This window comes from Pogoniulus pusillus, chromosome 18 (assembly GCF_015220805.1).
Source record: "Pogoniulus pusillus isolate bPogPus1 chromosome 18, bPogPus1.pri, whole genome shotgun sequence".
Classification (NCBI taxonomy): domain Eukaryota; kingdom Metazoa; phylum Chordata; class Aves; order Piciformes; family Lybiidae; genus Pogoniulus; species Pogoniulus pusillus.
Genome location: NC_087281.1, coordinates 15,439,396 through 15,458,857, shown reverse-complemented (window position 1 = coordinate 15,458,857; position 19,462 = coordinate 15,439,396). Strand labels below are relative to the sequence as shown.

Sequence of the window (19,462 nt, the reverse complement as noted above, 5' to 3'; positions counted from 1 at the left end):
TATCCTGCCACCCAGTAACCAAAGGCTTGCAACTTACAGCCCATCAATATTGAATTACTTTCTACATAATCAGTGATCTTTAGTGTAAGTGCGTGCGTAATAGCTTTATTTCTCACACACATAGCACTCTACTTCAGAAGACTTTGTTTCCAGAAAAATCTCTTTCACATTAAACATCCCAAGACCTTGGAATTTAAAACCAATATGCTAAATTGCCTTCATCAAATATTTAGACCTGTAACTTAATATACAATTGCCTTTCACAAGAAGTACCGATTTAGAAGCCAATGCAAAGTTGCAATTATGGAAATGCTGGGCAGATATGAGACAAAAAAAAAAGGAAAAGACTCACTGAAAGGGTGGTGAAATGTAGGATGTCTACCTAGCAAAGCTACAAAATCTCTGTCCTTGAAGAGGCACAAACCTCAAGACAGGTGGGGCCCTGATCAACTTGATTTCATTTGGAAATGATGACCCTGCTTTGAGCAGGAGTTCAACCAGATGACCTCCTAAATGTTTCTTTATTTGTATTGCAATATAGAGGATGTCCGTAGGCACATAGGAAGCATGTCCACACCAGATGTATTACTAGCTGCTTGCTATTTTTTTATCTTACAGTAAGACAAAACAGAGCACGACTGGATCAGACGTGAGATCGCTAAACCTGAGGTCTGATGGACTGCACAGCTTTGAAAAGAAAGACACCTATCACTTTGTTCAGTTTGATGGTGAATCTAACACTCACTGTTAAATAACTGCAACAATTGCAGGAGCATTTTCTTACCCTCAGCCCTTACACACGTACAGTCTTTCCTGAAAGCAAAAAGTGGCAGAGAATTCATGCTGGAAAAATGCCTCCTGACTACCACAGAAGTACAGCTCTGGGATGCGCTCAGCTATCCAAAGCAGCAAGTGGTTTGAGGGAAGCTGCTTGAGAACCAAAGGTAAGAAACAGGCCACATGATCAAGTCAGGTGGCTGAGTTACACAGCTGGACTGGAGATTTCAGTTTGTGCTCCCAAGACAGCTAGTAGTTTTCAACAGAGCTGCAGAGACGGCATACACAACACTTTGGCACATTTGGAATTGGATGTAGAAGAACAAGAAGCCACATCATGTAAAGGAGACACTGCAAGAAGATTTTGATTTAGAGAGAGCCATCATCTCCTGCCGAGAGAAGCTTTCAAGTAGACCATGAGTCATACCTTGATTCTATGAAAGGTTGTATCAATCAGGTTGTGATATGCTCCAACCAGCTCACTTTTTAAATTGGGAAGAAGGAAAAAATCATCAGCCCAGTATTTCATTGATGGACTACTGCCAACACCCTCAACAACTATTACCACCAGCCCAATCTCTCATCTAAGCCAAGTGCTATAACCATTAATCCTCTCTACTTTCTCTCTCCCAGTCAGTCACATCTCCTGCTAGCCTTGTGGCTTTTTGCCAGATTTCTGATTTTGCATTCCTGGATACGTTGCACTCCAGCTTGAGATCTGTGAAGAAGCACACTCCCTATCAGGACATCAACATCCTTGGCAGGTAAGAGGTTGCTTTGAGTTTGTAGGTTCAGATCTGTCCAGGCTGCACAGGACATCAATACAGAGCTTCCATGTTTTGATACAAGGAATTTATATTGCATGGGACCATGCCATAAGTGGGCATCTACATCACTGTCCTTAATTCTGATCAGAAAAGGCTTTGAGATTGGACAAGAGAGCCCAACTGTAAACTGATAGGGGAGATTTAGCCTGTTCCCAAAGGCTGCTACAGATTCCTGCTGAAGTCTGCTCACTTGTGGTACCCAAACCAGAGTACAACTGTCCCCACTTGCAATAGGGGAACTCCAGCTATAGCAAAGAGAGTAGAAGCACCTAACCATTGGCCCTGGTGGCACAAAGTTAATCAGCAAACAAAACAAGAAAGAAGTTCTAATCAAGACATCTTTTAAAAGTGGACAGAAAGGAAATAAATTAATTATCAATCTTCATTCATGTTCTGAACCCACTTTGAATAACAAATGCTTACTTGCCCTCAAATGATTGTGTTATTCATGGTGCTAACTCAGAGCAAGTTCCTCCTGAACCAACACTAATTTAACTCATCTTTAAATAAGCTTCTAAAGAGTTAAATGCAAGTCAAATGTTGTATCAACAAAGTGGAAAATGATAAATCTTAATATTCTTTTGTAAGTAAATCCAAACCTAAGAGAAAGCTCACATCACAGCACAGATTCTCAGCTTGATGAATAAAATGTCTCAAGCAATCTCATAAACACAGGTATAAGAAACTATCAAAACAAACTAAATTCAAAAACTATTTCACATAACCTAATTTAATATGTCAAATTTCAGAAGAGAGGAATATGTCCTCCACAAAATATTCTACTGATTTATAGTCTGCATAAATTAGTACACATGAGCAGCAATTTCTCATGAATGGAATTATAATCAAATTAAACCAAATAACCACAAGGGGAGAAAAAAATGCAAGCAACATGGTTATTGCCTAACTAGAAGAAATGCAAGTTAGGATAAACAGGAATTTTATTTTGCCCTGATGGTGCACCAGCAGCACTTTCAGAGCTGCATCATTAACATGCCACTGACTGTTAGTACAGTTTAGGCCCTGAACACATGCATTGTTTTTGTAAATAAAGATGAGCATAGCAAGAAAAGCTGCTATCAGCTGTACATTAAATGACAGGTATTCCAAAAGTAGTCATGTTGCTTTTCTTCCTTCATTACCACAATGTCAAGTGCCTAACACTCATCACAATGGACTTTATTATGATTGGAAGATCACTGAAGAAATAAATCTCTCTAGCATTGATTTGGATGGTTCCCAGCTGTGAGAAATTTATCTTGTAATGAGTGTATTACCAAGCTGGGGAAAAAAATTCCACCAGTTAACAAGAAACAGTTTAAACTGGTGACAGGTATTAAGGGTTCATTGATGATATAGACACATTCTGCAGCCAGCTCTCTAAAACAAAAAAGTATTGAGTGCAAGACCTTCAAATAACTACAAGCTCCCTTCCTGAGGAAGTATATTAATATTTGAACTTCAGCATCTGTTCTTAGAAAATTTTAGTGTCTAAATCCAGATAATTAGCTGGTAAAGTTATGAAGAAAACAATTGATAGCCAATTCAACAGTACACTGGGGAAGACACAAAATTTTACATCACTGATAATATATTGAAATTTAAATACCTCTTTATTGTCCCCGGAAGATCCAGACTGAAAGCAATTCCATAGGAGGATGTTAAAGTTTCATCCACAGCCTTGCTTATTTCCTGTAGTTCTCTCAAAGAAACATAGCCAAGTAATGCAGTCATTTCACAATCCTGTGACTGAATAACACTATCTTGTTCTTCAATTTCTCTCCTTAGCTGTTGATCTTTTGCTTCTAATATGGCCAGTCTTTCTCGGAGGTCTTCGATTTCTTTCTGCACAGAATAGAAAACTGAGATTACTAAGAACCCTATTAAAAGAAACTCCTTTGCACCTACAAAAATGCAGTACAAGTCTCAGAAGTAGCATGAACTGAAGCTGTCCATTTGATTTAGCCCATTAAATGAGAAGACGCTCTTTTGCTGACACGCAAAATTCCTTATGCCTCTTGTATTTAGAAACTCTACTGCTTCCACAACCTGGAACACCCTGTCTCCACTTTAATACCAAATTTCAAGTCACCTTTTACCTTTAAAATACACAGGTATTTCATAGAATCACAGAATCAGTCAGGGTTGGAAGGGACCACAAAGATCATCTAGTTCCAGCCCCACTGCCATAGGCAGTGACACTCTACCCTAGAGATCAGGCTGCCCACAGCCTCATCCAGTCTGGCCTTAAACACCTCCAGGAATAGGGCCTCAACCACCTCCCTGGACAGCCCATTCCAGGCTCTCACCACTCTCACGCTGAACAACTTTCTCCTCACATCCAGTCTGAATCTCCCCATCTTCAGCTTTGCTCCATTCTCTCTAGTCCTGTCACTCCCTGAGAGCCTAAAAAGTCCCTCCCCAGCTTTTCTGTAGGCCCCTTCAGATCCTGGAATGCCACAAGAAGGTGACCTTGGAGCCTCCTTTTCTTCAGATTGAACAGTCCCAACTCTTTCAGTCCTGCCGAGTTAAGAACCTCTCCCTGAGAATCAAAAACCTCAGTTCAATCATGACAACAGAGTCTTGCTACAGACTGGAAGCTAAAGTGATCAATCACTTATCTGTCTTCCTGCAGAATACCCCCTGCAGTAAATATGCAAGGCTCCAACTCAGTAACAAGCACAATATGCAAGTAGCGTATCACTGACTCTCTGGCCAGTCCTTTTGGTTATTACTATTTTAACCAAAAGGACAAAATCTCTCCCTTGACTTAAAATGGCCAGAGCTTTCATCTCAGTTGCACTCATTCTTGCCAGGAGTTCAAACTCTGTGCATTAAGTTACTGATGTTTCTTGCAAGAGCATGTTCTGATATTCACTTGAAAATCAAAAGACACTTTGCACTCATGGAAGGAGCACTCCATGAAAGAGCCTGAGCTGCTGAATTAATGAAGTTATTTAATATATGGCCTTTGGCTCTTTTGTCCTAGAACTTGAAATATAGGAGGGGAGAAAAAAAAAAACCAAAGAAAAAAAAAAACACAAAATGACAACCCCCAAACCCAAACAAAACCAAAACACTCACAAACAAACAAAAAATCTAAAGCAAACAAAAAAGAAAATAGAAAAATAAAAATCTACTTGCTAGCAAAGTAGTTGAATGCCATAGTGGAGAATATGGTTCTATTTCTGTGCTTCTCAAAGTCTCTGTGAAGCTTTGCAAATCACTATTATCTCCTCCCAAAGCCACAAATTGAATGCTCACCACATTCTATGCAACAAGAGGTGTCTATGAAGTGCTAAGTATAGACTCTTAACAGAAATCAAAGCTCATCATTCCATGCTCTGACCAGATTCAGCCCAGCTAGCAATAAACACCATCAAAACAAAACACATTTTGAAGTAAACATCTAGGCATTACAAAGCTGGCATTAGAAACGACCACATAGCTTCTTATGGCAATTCACTTCATCCTCTGTCTGCAAAACAGCAATAGGAGCACCTCTTCACCCAAAGAGATTTTTACAAAGATAAAATTAAGTGGTTTCAAATCACTTAGATGCCATGTTGATTAATGCTGTAAAAAAGAGCCCACTGACAAATTAATAAATCTGCATCCCAGAGAGGATTTGAGTGGCATACAGGAAAAGGGTTCTGGGACCAAACACTGAGTAATGATCATAAAATGGTATTCTGAATATCTGAACAAGCACTTTCCATCTTCAGCAATGTATGAGAGGCAAAGATCTGGGGGTGGGGGGAAAGGCACACACGTAGAATTAAAGACTCATGAAACATACTTACCATGCACAGATAACTAATGTGGCATTTCTTTACCTTTTCAGTGTTTCACTGTGAAACCTTAATATTCTTTTCATGTTTTCAACATAAATTTAAGTGAAGCTTAGTTTGCTATGCTCATTTTGTCAAGAAACACTTCCAGGTTTGCTGCACTGCAGCAAGCTCCCTGAGTATCACTTAAAACAAAAAGAAATAGTCCTTGCATGTTAAAAGATTGACTGTCTCCAAATTTTCACCTTATCTTAGTATTGTGCACCAGATCCATCAATTACTTTTGTCCTTTTTTGGTATGAGGTTTAGCAATAAGAGAACAGAGTGGCCCACGTTTCAACCCACAGGCAGTTTTCAAGGACAGAAAGGTCATCAGGCCAAAACCATCAGTTTTATTTCTTTCAGTCTCAAATTAGGCTTTTAACACACACAAAGGACAATTCTGTCTCTGTATTACTGTTTTGGGAACACTGCCAAAAAAATTTTAATAGGTCCTACTTAACACAAAGACTGTCATATTCTGTGAAAATGTCACACTTGCAATCACTGCAATGTGCAACCTACACAGGAACAGAAAGGAAGAGGAACAGAATTTGGGTTTACAAACACATTTTTAGTACCAAAACGTTTTTACAACACGAACAGATTCCAGAAGCACACAATCTGCATTCACAGAGAGAAAGCTGTTCTGTTTTAGAAGAGTTGAGAAGCATTCTTGGGAGAATAAAAATTTTAGCCAGTAAACCAGCATTCTCCTGCACTCTTTTCCAGAAATACCAAGAAGCCTTTGATGTGCTCTTGGTCAGCTTCCAGGGACAAATAAAAAGGACTTAAAACTCTCACCATGCAGCAGCAACATATAATATCCAGCTCACTAAATCTAAGTTGGAGTTCTGCTTTGTGGTTTTGAGTTTAAACTGAGATCTGTAATGTGACAACTACTCAGTACTGGTTGTAAACCTTCAGCTTCACTCATGGGCTAGTGTTCTACATGAGGTACTGATTGCACTAGAAACATGAATACATTAATTTTAGACACTGTCACAGGCTCTCAGTCCCTGAAGATAAATACAAACCCAACAGGACAGAGGGTAGAAGGAAAGCAAAGCAGTGCTGGGCGGGGGAAATAAATTCAGATCATGCAAGATTTTGGGCAGAGAGAAATCTTAAGGCAATCTGGGAGCCACCAAATATCACAGGTCAACCTTCTTCAGAACTTCAAATTCATTATCATTTTGACTGAATGCTTATAAATAGCATACTTGTACAACAATGGGTCTAATTTGTCCCTAGTGTAACTATATAGGAATAACGATTCATCTGGAGCAAGTATAAAAAGATTAGCTGATATGGAATCTTAAGTACAAGTTTTCAGGTTGATATCTTGAAGTGTCTGACTGAATGTTTAGATTATCAAAACCAGTTTTCTGTACATGGGTAATGTTGAATTATACTATGTCTCCCCTTGTACATTGATGAAATAAATCTAAACAATACCAAAGTGAAGACTTGGATTAAAAAAAAATAATTTAAAAAAACACCAAAATTTTCTTCATTTAAGTAAGAAATTTCAAGACAAAACCACGAGGAAAAAAAAAGACAGTTAGACCTGCAAGGATGTCACATTGTTAACTGTGATCACCCCAGTGTTTAAAAGGAGGTGAAGCCAAGACTTGTACTAGATGGTAAAATGAGATTCTTGGACAGGTAAAGAAAGCTAAATTTTCCTTACAAGTCTTACAGATTTAAAATTGGACAGAAGCCATCTTAAAAGATTTCATTTGCCAAATTACCACGTTGTGACTTTGTATCAGGGTAAAGTTATTGTTGGCAAATGCTGGCTGCTATGCGATGATTCCTTCATCCTTATGAAATGCATCAATCATCTTTCAGAAACAAAAGCTGGTAAATCAAGTATTTACAGTCAGCTCCAACGAGCAATGGATGAAACCCTTTTTTATTCTTATAAAAATATCTGAAGATCAGTGAAATAACCAAATGATAAATTAGAACATAAAGAGCACATTTGAAAATGAGGAAAGTTAAAGCACGTACACAAGCCACTGTGCCTCTCAGTTCTGCTCCTCCATAATGAGATTAGCACAACTCCTGTGGCTGCCATCTCCAATCATCACTTATATGATCAACTGGACTACAGCCAAGGCTCTAATTGCTGCACAGAAGCAAAGCCACTATTACAATTAATTTGTTTAGTTCTGTGTGACAGCTTACAAGCTTTTCCCCACACAGCCTAGGTTCTTACAGACAACTTTTCAGTCCCGTTACCTGTAAACATTTCTTTTCTTCAAAGAGTTGGTTTCGTTTTGTGGCTGAAACCTGCATCCTCTCTTGGTAAGTGGATCTCAAAAGTTTGTGTTTGATTTCATGAGATTCTTCATGTCTAATCCTTTGAAAATAAGGACAAAAACTACAAATTAGCATTATTGCTGAATATCAACATCTCAAAGATTAAACAAATCATAATACCCATGTTACCTTCAGAGCCATAACACTGTCACCAAAGTGGAGAACATTTTTTTTTTTCCTTTGGCATATCTTCCTTTATTATCTCTAACATATAGACTGTTTTTACAACACACTGGAGGAAGAAAAAGGAAAACTTGTATAGCTTCAGGCTTCCCTCAGCTTTATCATATTGCAGAAATTTATCCAGCATTGCCTTGAAAGAGACAAAACTAAAGCATGTAATTTCCATCAATACAGAGAAAATTCTCTCTTAGACAGAAGTTTAGAAACTTGCCAAAGCCATTTTTGCAGCTTCTGTCAGCTTTTGGAGACTACATTAGAGATCATCTGGAGTGTATGCTCTACAATGCCAACTATTTCTCTCTTGCACAGTGAATTCTTTCAAAATTGCAGTCAGTGGGATTCCTCACAGTGGTTGGTACAACCCTCAGCTGTAAATCTTTGCATGATTGGACCCCAAGGTAGTCGGTTGTTAAATGTCAGGTCTACAATCAGCCTCTCAAAATGCACCTGCAAACAATGCAAAACTACACTGTCTTGCTTTCTCCTGCATAAGGGCATGCAAGCTTGCAAGGCCAAGTGCATTTCTATAGTCATCTCTAGAGACAAGTGTGTGCATTTCCACATAAATGGTAGAGGTGCATTTCAGTATCTTATTTTAAAATGTACTCTGTCTCAAACAAAGAATGTTTTCGAAACACAATCCCACCACAATCTTGCAAAGCAAATACATTCATGGCACATACAAAACACGCATCACAAGTCTGGTTTAAGTATGATTAACTACACCATTACGATCTCCACGCACAGCTGCTTAACAAGTGTGCAGAACAAAGGGTTGCTGTGTCTTCTGCATTACCATCAGAACATAAGCATGCTTTACTCTCTCTATAGACTGAGGAATGTACTGAAAAAGCTAAACAAAACCCTGGCACTAAAACAAATAGTATTAACACTTAATCAAAACAGGCATAATAACAGCGTAACTATGTTTTTGTAATAACAAAATTGATCAAAAGGACACTCATATTATGAGGTGCTAGGTCATTACTGTGTATTTGCCTTACGATCACCATAGACTACTGTGGCTCCAGCAGACCACATTAGCAGCTCTGGAGCTTCATTTAGTAAGAGCTGTATCTTTCCAACAGCTACATGCAATAGAAATTTGAGTGGCTGGTCAAAATTTAGTGAACATTCCATGATACAAACAGGTTAGTTGGAGCTCTTCAGCCTGGAGAAGAGAAGGCTTCGAGAAGACCTTGTAGTGGCCTTTCAGTATCTGAAGGGAGCCTACAGGAGGGCTGGGGAGGAACCGTTTACAAGGACTTGTAATAACAGGATGAGGAGTAATGGGTTTAAACTAGATGTTAGGAAGAAGTTCTTTATAGTGAGGGTGGTGAAAAACTGGCGAAGGTTGCCCAGGGAGGCTGTGGATGTTCCCTCCTTGGAGGTGTTCAAGGGCAGGTTGGATGAGGCCTTGAGCAACCTGTTCTAGTGGGAGGTGTCCCTGCCTATGGCAGGGGGTTGGAACTGGATGATCTTTGAGGTCCCTTCCAACCTAAACCATTCTATGATTCTATTCTCAGAACCTATTTGGAAATCCCATGTGCATCCACCTACCTGGTACTGAAGGAGCAGACACAAGATCTCTCTGACCTCACTAAACCTGGTGTCTATATTTAGCTGTATCTGAACCTAAATGACAGCAGTCACTCTGTCACCCAATGAGCCCTCCCTGGCAGAGAAGGGGAATCAAGAAAAAGAGTGAAAATACACAGGTTGAAATGAAAACAGATTGAATGAAATAGTCAAACCAACACCAAGGTATAGAAAGTCATATTCAGCTCAGTGATGGTACAGCAGTCAGGACATACAGGAAGACAGTCCTCAAGAGCTGAAGGAAGAGGAGGTTGAAGGTGATCCTAAGCAAAAGGCTCCCCTCTCCACAGCAGACTTCCTCCTTTATACTGAGTGTGACACTCATGGCATGGGATATACCTGTGAGACACCTCAATCCAGCTGTCCTGGCTGACTCAGAACTGCTAATGGCCTGCAGCCCATGTCTGGCCTCTGATTCTGTCCCAGAATAACTAGGACACCTGGGTGATTTCATGAACATGGTATTGTCCCTAAGCTCAACATAACCAAACCTAGCTCCTACCACCTGCCTCCAATATCCTGTGAATGCATTCACCTAAAACCTCATCTCACAATTTAGTCATGTAAAACAAAACCAAGGCATGAATTTTAGTCTCATGTATTAAACAAGTAAGATGCCATATGAACTTTTAAAAGTTCTTTATTTGCAACAGTACCAGACTGACACAACTACAAGCAAAACTGCAAGAGTTTAGTCTTCTAATCATGTTTCAAATTTTCCATGTGAATAAAAACAAATAAATCTTGGCTGTATTTTTTTCCCAGTTCAAAATGAAAACAAAAACTGAAGCACACACATCTTTCTAAAATAAGTGTTCATGTTTTCCATCTTGTATTATCTAAAACCAGTTGGAATAGAAAAATGTTGAAGACAAAGGGTACATTTCCTGCATCAAGATTACAGGTGTGAAAAGCCTCAAGAAACAAGAGAGGGCAGGAAAAAAAAAAGGTGAACAACGAGAGTCAAACTCAAGCTCAAAGGAGTGCACAAGACAGAAAATTGAACAGGGTACTTAACAGACCCTGAAGAACAGTGCTACTATCAGACCTGTGCAAAGAGAAGTTACAGATAAAATCATCTGAAGAACAAGAACACTTTCATAAGTGTAAATACTTCATATATAAAAGTTATACATACATTATAGAAGAAAAAAATCCAAACAGCCTGTGTATTTCAAAGATGCTTTAGTGACTCAGTTTCTATGACACCAGAGACAACACTACCTCTAAAGCTAGTCGTCATTGCAAATTAATGCATAGCATACATATGTCTTAATGACAAAATACAGAACTTTGTATCCTAATCTCTAAGGAACCAGGTTCTTAGAGCCTCAGAAGGTAGAAGGAAGCAGCTCTGAGTGACTGCAGTTTGTTCTAAACCTGCCTTATTAGTAAAGAGGCTAAAAATACCCTTAGAAGGCTCACATCTTGCAAGAAAATTCTATTATTTTTACTGATTTTATCCAATTATCAAAAACTACAAGCAGGTGGAGCACACTGCAGCCTTTATATGTACAAGATTCCAAAAAACAAAGGGTTTTTCTTCTTTTATTTGTGTTACTGTGTTTGAGAATAGTTTCCAATACCTATGAAGAATCCTCTTCGTTCTAATAACAGTAACCAGTAGCATAACTAAAAAAAAAAAAAAAGACTTAGAAATAGAGACAAATTTTCCTTCCTAAGCTAACTACCTCCCTTGGGTCATCCAGCACATCTCACATTTTGCTGGCCTTTGAAGTTGTTATCCCTTCAAGAGAAGGCTGAGAATTTATTTTTGTGGCTTTGTGCAGTGTTAAGCACATTATTGCCACCTAACAAGTGATAAATAAAAGAGAGCTCTCAAAGATCTATATATATCAAAAAGAATCTATTTCTACTTGATGTTTAAATATCCCTTCATTGCCTGATAAGGAGCATCAGAAATAACTCTATGGGGAACCACTGCTCAAGCTGTGTTGCTGTCGCATGCTCAAGACATCAAGTCAAGAAGTCAGCTCGTTCCCACTCAAAACCAGACAGAAGAATCATAGAATCAGTCAGGGTTGAAAGGGACCACAAGGAAGATCTAGTTCCAACCCCTCTGCCATGGACAGGGACATCCTACCATAGAGCAGGCTGGCCAGAGCCCCAGAGATCCATTCAAATAATGAATTCACAATAATCAGTGTTTTTCAGGGCAACTCTGAAAGAACAGTAGAACAAAAAGGGGGGCATTTTCACAAACAATCTTCATAATGATATGTGAGAAGCTCCTTAAAACTTTGTATTAAAATCATTCTTAGATTGTATTCTGCCTTTTGAGAAAAACAGAAGCATCATTTCACATAATATAGACTCAACAAACTTACCGACAATCAGCAGCCCAGCGCAATGCTGCTTGAGTTTGGGTAACAAACCTATCCAAAAAACTGCTAATTGAAGGATGCCTTGAAGGGAGCTGAAATTTAAAAGACTTCTTCTCTTTCTCCAGTTCTTCCAGTTCCTGTCTAAATTTTTCAGCTATAAATTAAAAACAAAAGCAAAACAAAGAGAAAGTTACTTAAGAGTGAAATAATATTTCATTTTACCCCAAGAAAAAAAGGTTGATAACCAGGATGCAAAGCTACTCTCTTCTAGGAGAAGGACAAAGCTGCAGGCTGCCCAGAACTTTCATAGAGTTTTAATTTGGTAAGGCTCCAAAGAATTGGCTCAAAGTTATCCTCTGGGCTCTTTTCCTAGAATAACAGCTCTGAATCAAGTTCTAAGATCCTACTCTTCACTGCTGTAGTTTTAAAACAACCTGAGATAGTAGTTACACATTTAAATTCTGGTATTTTAAAATCAAATTGCATTGTTAGCCAGCCAAGAAACAGCACATGTGATGCTTTATCTCAGCCATGTATTTCAGCAGAAAATGCACAGACAATTAGAGCAAACAAACAATTTTCTTATTCCAGGCTGTTTTTAGAAAAGATGTACTTTCAACTTCAAATAGAAATAACAATGTGTCTTAGGACAGTCCTTCAACCCTACTATAACTACCAATTTCTGAAACACTTCTCTATATAAGCTAGTTCTTTGTTCTCTTTCCCTGCAATGGAATATAGTTCCAATTGGAAATTATTAATAGTACTGTGATGGTTTGGGTGCTACCCACCCCCACACACTTTGGAAAATCACCTAGACTCAGTGGCTCTGGAAATTGAATGAATCTTTCTATTTACAGCTTAGCACAATATATAAGCAGTTATTTACAATAGATACAGAAATATATACGTTAAAAGGTGATAGAGAAACAGAACTCCCCTCCCAGAAACCTGAGCCCCCAGGAGGTGCTCTCAACCACACTTCCACCTTCCTCCCACCCCTCTACCTTACCCAAGACTTTGCCTTCCATGCAAGGAAGTTTGGAGGGTCAGCCAGGGGGGTTCAGAAGCAGATGGATTAGTCACACAGATGGCAGGTTAGGTTAGAGAGAGAAGTTCAGCACCAGAGATAGAGAGCGACTCTGTTATCTATATTTATATTCTTGTTCTTATACATCTCAGCAAGCCTGTGAGTGAAGTAGACATCACCATTGTTTCCTTTTCACAGCCTGTAATCTAGTTCCTCTCACCAAAACATTCTAGCTAGCTTCAAACTATCACAAGTATCTATATTCTCTATAGTGTCAGCATATTAGCAAAATCACACAGATGACAGATAACAAGCCTGGCTGGTCCAAGCCACAACACCTTTGATGATATATCAAAGAATTTGGAGAGCGTTGAGCTAGCCCACAAATGGAAAACCTTTACAGTTCAGTACTTCCCTCATGACCTTGCTGCCTACAATTTTGCATAATTAGTGTCATGTTGTATTAAAGGGGAAGAAATGCTATCAGAATAGCATCTATCTGTATATGCTTTTTACTGGTTATTTGCTTTCTCTGTCCTCAAAGGGATTTTATGAAGAGGGATTGCTTCCATTTTCTGGTTCAGTGAAATGATCCATTTTTACAATAATCTATCATCACTATTGATCTCCCTTCTGCTTCTATGCTGATGGGGCGGAATAAAGACACTTCACATACTGAGACTGTATCTTCTCCCTGGACCGGCAGACTGCTTTAGGGCAGTTAAATTCATCTGGTTAATACTAGGGTGAAAAATGCTACCAGAAGACACCCAAGCTACTGCAGTGTTGAAGTCTTGCCCCAACAAGCACAAGTACACGTGTGCATGCTCTTCCTGCACAGAAGAAACACCTTTTCAGCAGAGATGAACCACATCTGCTACACATTTCTCAGGGACCATAGCTGAAGAGATTCATCCTATCCTATCACCACAAGAAAACTGCAATTTGAGGCCAGATGAGACTTGCAAGTCCATATTTTGATGAGAAAAAAAAATAGGATTTGCATTTTGCATGGAAATTCAAACATAACCATCAAAAATATCACTTGCTACAAACAGAAAAACAAGGGCTGGAATGTGACCAATGACCACTGAATGCCACAGTGCTGCAGAAACACCTTATTTTACTCAAACCATTCACCACAGGGCTTCCTCTGTGTGGTAGATTAAGGGATCCCAGGTCCTCCTTACAAAAAAAACCATAGGGACCCAGGGGGATGGACCATCTCATCCCAAGATATTGCAATATTGTTATTCTATTCCTTTTCCAGTATCACAGCTTAAAAGATAGCACTTGACCTGATCCCTCCCTCTTCTCCCCCCTGCTTCTCTTGCTTCCACTCCTCTGAGCAGCAGGCACTCTTATCTTGGTTCTTGGGGGAGTTGGCAGACAGGGAGTTCAGAATCACAGAAGCAGTCAGGGGTTGGAAGGGACCACAAGGATCATCTAGTTCAAACCACCCTGCCATGGGCAGGAACACCCTACCCTAGGTAAGCCTGGCCTTAAACACCTCCAGGGATGGGGCCTCAACCACCTCCCTGGGCAACCCATTCCAGGCTCTCACCACTCTCATGCTCAACAACTTCCTCCTCACCTCCAGTCTGAATCTCCCCACCTCCAGCTTTGCTCCATTCCTCCTAGCCCTGTCACTATCTGATATGGCAAAAAGTCCCTCCCCAGCTTTTTTGTAGGCCCCTTTCAGATACTGGAAGGCCACAAGAAGGTCACTGCAGTAGGCCCATCTTGGGGGGAAGTGGTTTTAGCCCGCCTTAAGCTGACCAAGGGTGGAAGGAGTGAGGGATTCTAGAGTCTTGTACTTATTTTACCTGATTGCCTTGTGTATATATGCTCTTGTAAACAGACCTTCTCTTAAAACTTCCAATCAGTGTGCAGTATCCTCATTCTTACTCCTGGGAAGGGCTAAGAATCAATTCTGTTCTCCAGAGGCAGGTATGCTCATGGCCCAAACTGGAACACTGTGTTACCCAGGAGGCAGTTGCAGCAACCCCCTACAGCTATGTTCTTTGACATAATTATGCTTGTAATGTGTTTGTGTTCAATTGCTTCATCCTTCTCCTCTGGCCCATCCTGGCCCCAGAAACAGGCTATTTTTGGAAGAAAAACAGATGAGGAGATCCACATGCCAATTAATTTTCTCTTTCATTAATTCTTGGCTGCATCCTGCTTTATATATTCTAGTCCACACAGTATTCAATTAGTTTCTACTAACAGACGTTTCTAAATAACCTGTTCCACTGGCATTTTATAAGTGCTGTTGCTGGCCGTATCCACTTCTTGCGTCTCAGCACTACATGTTTTTCATTCTTTCAGTATAGAATCAACCAGGTTGGAAGAGACCTCCATGATCATCCAGTTCAAACTAGCACCCAGGCCAGTCCAATCAAGTAGACCATGGCAATAAGTGCCTCATCTAGGCTTCTCTTGAACATCTCAAGGCATGGTGACTCCACCACCTCCCTGGGGAGCCCATTCCAATGCCAATCACTCTCTCTGGCAACAACTTCCTCCTAACATCCAGCCTAGACCTCCCCTGGCACAACTTGAGACTGTGTCCCCTTGTTCTGTTGCTGGTTGCCTGGCAGAAGAGACCAATCCCCATCTGGCTACAGCCTCCCTTTAAGTAGTTGTAGACAGCAATGAGGTCATCCCTGAGCCTCCTCTTCTCCAGGCAAAACAATCCCAGCTCCCTCAACCTCTCCTCACAGGGCCCCTCACCAGCTTTGTCACCCTTCTCTGGACACATTCCAGTATCTCAACATTTCTCTTGAATTGAGGAGCCCAAAACTGGACACAGTACTCAAGGTGTGGCCTGACCAGTGCTGAGTACAGGGGAAGAATAACCTCCCTTGTCCTACTGGCCACACTGTTCCTGATGCAGGCCAGGATGCCATTGGCTCTCTTGGCTACCTGGGCACACTGCTGGCTCACGTTCAGCTACTATCTGCCAGTGTGGTTAGCGTTTCCATCTCAACAGACTCCAGCAACACTGAACCAAACACCAAACATTTTAGGCTTGTCTCCTAGAAAGTAGACTCCTTGGCTTGACCTGACCTATGTCTTCAGTGAGAGAGACCAAGGCACCTCATTGCCAGCTGCAGAGCAGGGAGCCACACAAATAATGCTCATCTCAGTCCACCTTTCAGCACTGCAGTTCAAGAGTGATCTTGATCAAACAGAAGTAATGAAAATGATCAGTGTAGCAAACAGAACCTTTGAACAAGAGGGCAATAAGCAGGATTCCTCAACCTAGTGGAGACCAAGGGGAGTAAATTTCAGTACTATGGCATACCAGGAAGCTGCAACAAGAGTGATGCTTTTCACCTCTCCTCAGAATGTGAGTGCTAACAAACCTGACTAGCAATGAAAGAGGTGAGAAAAATACATTAGAGTAAAGCACAAAATCTAATTGTTTGGGACAGACAGGAAATCTCCACTAGTGTTGGTTTTCAGGCCAGACTAACATGTGTCAGGAATAGCTCCTACATAGTTTTTAAGGGTGAAACCAGCAAGACCAAATGTGATTTTTCCGAGATCACTTCCCACCATATTTTCTAGGATTTTTCAGTCAAGAAGCAGATACAGAAGGCCTTTGTTATTCCTAAGCCATCTGACTCAGGAACAGCACTTTTTAACCTTCATTTTAGTCTTTCAAGTGTATTATTCCATCACAGAATCCCAGAGCTCACCAGTGGACTAAGATATCGAAAGAAACCACAGGCCCTCAGATCACACACAAAGGCTTAATGCTTCTTTGTTTTATTCCATACTTTGACTCAAAATAAACCATTTAGCATGCAGTATACATTAAAAAAAAAGCAATCCCCTAGTTTGACAAAGTTCTTAAATGAAGCAACTTTAACTTATGTAGTCAATACATATTGTTTCACAGACTAGCATTTAGAATAAGGCTTAATTCTCTTTACCAGACTTTTATTTCCCTGTAGCTAGCTATAGCTAGGTTGTTGCCTTACAGCAACAACCTCTATGGATACCCTAGAGGAAGCTTCCACTTCAATGCAAACAGCAGAAGTTAACCCTTAAATTTAAATTATCCAATATGTTACTGCCTGGTGCACTTCAGCCATCCTACTCAATTTAAAAATCAACCTAGAGTACAGGCTTGGAAGATGCTAACTGTTCTTAATTAAATAATCAACAGTCAGAATTGCACTGTCTCTAAATATCATGTTCATTAACAGCTTTGAGCAAAAGAAACAATTCCCATCACTTTTAATTGACTGTGTGAGTACATCTGGCTTCCTCTCTCTTTTTTACATATTCCAATATTGGGTTTATTCCTTCAAAGACAAGGCTCAGCTTTGTCAGAACTATTTATCTTTTCTTTTTTTGCTAATTATTTACAAAAGTCATCACAGCAAGGGTAGAACCTTATTTGCTACATACTGCTATTTATACTCATTTATGTCTGTTCTTTGCTGATAGGTGGGAAGATGATCAGCTATGCTACTCTATGAATTCCTCTACATTACGGAAGTGTTTCTTCAGCTGTTTCAACTACATAGGTTATCTGATCCTGCCACACAATCCTGTAAATTGCCCTCTCCTCTTTCCCTCACTTTCCCTAAAAATTTGAAGGACCCCATGCATCAGAAGACAAGTCAGCAGGGCAGAAGACATGCCTGGCTAAGCAGACAGCTTTGGATAGAACTCGGGAAGAAAAGGAAAGTCTACTGAGTATGGAAAGATGAGCAGGCAACTCAGGAAGAGTATAAGACTCTTGCTAGGATATGTAGGGAGAATATTGGAAAGGCCAAAGTTCAACCAGAACTAGTGTCATTAAAGACAATAAAAAGAGCTTTTATTAGTATGTTAACAGTAAAAGAAGAGTTAGAGAGAACCTCCACCCACTACTGGATGAAGGATCTTGCACTTGGTCTTGCTGAACCTCAGTCTTACATCCAATCAGTAAGATCCAACCACATATGTAAACTAAATCATGCTCCCAGTGAAAGGTGCCAGCATGGCAGAAGAGCTGGCTCTGCAGCATGTTCAAAGAGTGCCAACATGTAAGGATGTTGTTCTTGGCACATAGAGCATGAAATTGGTCAGCCCTTCAAGGAATCATGCACTCTGCATGCATCCAGCAGCTCTTTGTAGAACAGTGGCTGCAACATTCCATAATTTTCTGTATGTTGGAGTAATTACTTCTTTTTCAAGTGCCTAACATGAATAATGGTTGCTGAAATTGTGGATGGGTTTCTATTTGTGACACCACCTTACTCTTCTCTGTAACTGCACTGAAACAAAGGTATAATTCTGTGTCTATCCCAAATAGTCCTTAGCTTCACATTTGCTGCATTTGTAAATTTTTTTAAACAGCACAAGGGTATTTGTGCATTTTTAGAGACATCACTTCTGTTTTAGTCATGTCACAATACAACAAAGACAGTGCCCTGTTGACTGTTTGCTTCTCATATTCTTCTGTAAACATCAAATTTCCAATGAAATCACTGAAATGCTACCTTTCCAGTAGGAATTTACAGCAAAAAATAATTTACAACAACATCAAAAGATACATTAAGGGGAAAACCAAGCTGATTGCTGGTGCACTTTGTCTGTTATCAAGATTACTTTGTAAGCAGTGCTGACAGTACTGTCACTACATATGAAGTTGTACAGAAATAAAACAGACTCCACTGATTCCAGGCTGATTCTGCATTTTTCAAAAAGTAAGGCTATGCAGCACACTGGCAATAACTTCCTGCTCTGAATTAAATTCTACTCTTAAAAAGATCCCACAGGACAAGGAAGCTAGCAGAAATCAATGCAGAGCTCCTCTGCTTGCAATATAACTCGTTTTTTTTTTTAATCAGAGAGAGCAGAGGATGAGCTTTGGTAAAGGTTTCCAGTCGGTGCACATCACATCTACGAACAACCATCATCGATATATTAATGTTGACTGAAGACGATTCAATCCTAGTTCACTCTGTCCCTTTTCTTGCTCCGGAAAGCTCTAAGCAAACATCTGCTTTTCTTCACTACCTCTGAATAAATGCCATGGGTTGATTAGAAGACAGGACAGTCAATTAGCAGTGAATCAATGGAACACTCTATAACCAATTGCATTATACTGTGACATACCAACCATGTAAAGGTTGACAAAGCTGGCAAAAAGCCTGGAACACAAACCCTATGAGGAGAGGCTGAAGGAAGCTGGGGTTGTTTAGCCTGGAGAAGAGGAGGCTCAGAGCTGACTTCATTGCTGTCTACAACTACCTGAAGGGAGGCTGTAGCCAGGTGGGGGTTGGTCTCTTCTCTCAGGCAACCAGCAACAGAACAAGAAGACACAGACTCAAATTGTGCCGGGGGAGGTCTAGGCTGGATGTTAGGAGGAAGTTGTTGCCAGAGAGAGTGATTGGCATTGGAATGGGGTCCCCAGGGAGGTGGTGGAGTCACTGTCCCTGGAGGTGTTGAAGAAAAGACTGGATGAGGCACTTAGTGCCATGGTCTAGTTGACTGGCTTGGACTGGCTGCTAGGTTGGACTGGATGATCTTGGAGGT

At 40.2% G+C, this 19,462-nt stretch overlaps 1 protein-coding gene across 6 annotated transcripts in view; it reads right to left on the bottom strand.

Moving 5' to 3' along the window:
- The window catches only part of DISC1 (DISC1 scaffold protein), a 189,889-nt gene that overhangs the window by 114,826 nt on the left and 55,601 nt on the right, over positions 1-19,462 (bottom strand). For all 6 annotated transcript variants that reach the window (XM_064158528.1, XM_064158529.1, XM_064158530.1 and 3 more), the window contains 3 exons: positions 11,893-12,043; positions 7,682-7,802; positions 3,214-3,449 (listed from right to left, as the gene is read on the bottom strand). In XM_064158528.1, the coding sequence (XP_064014598.1) occupies positions 3,214-3,449; positions 7,682-7,802; positions 11,893-12,043 (508 nt within the window). The remainder of the gene's footprint in view (positions 1-3,213; positions 3,450-7,681; positions 7,803-11,892; positions 12,044-19,462) is intronic.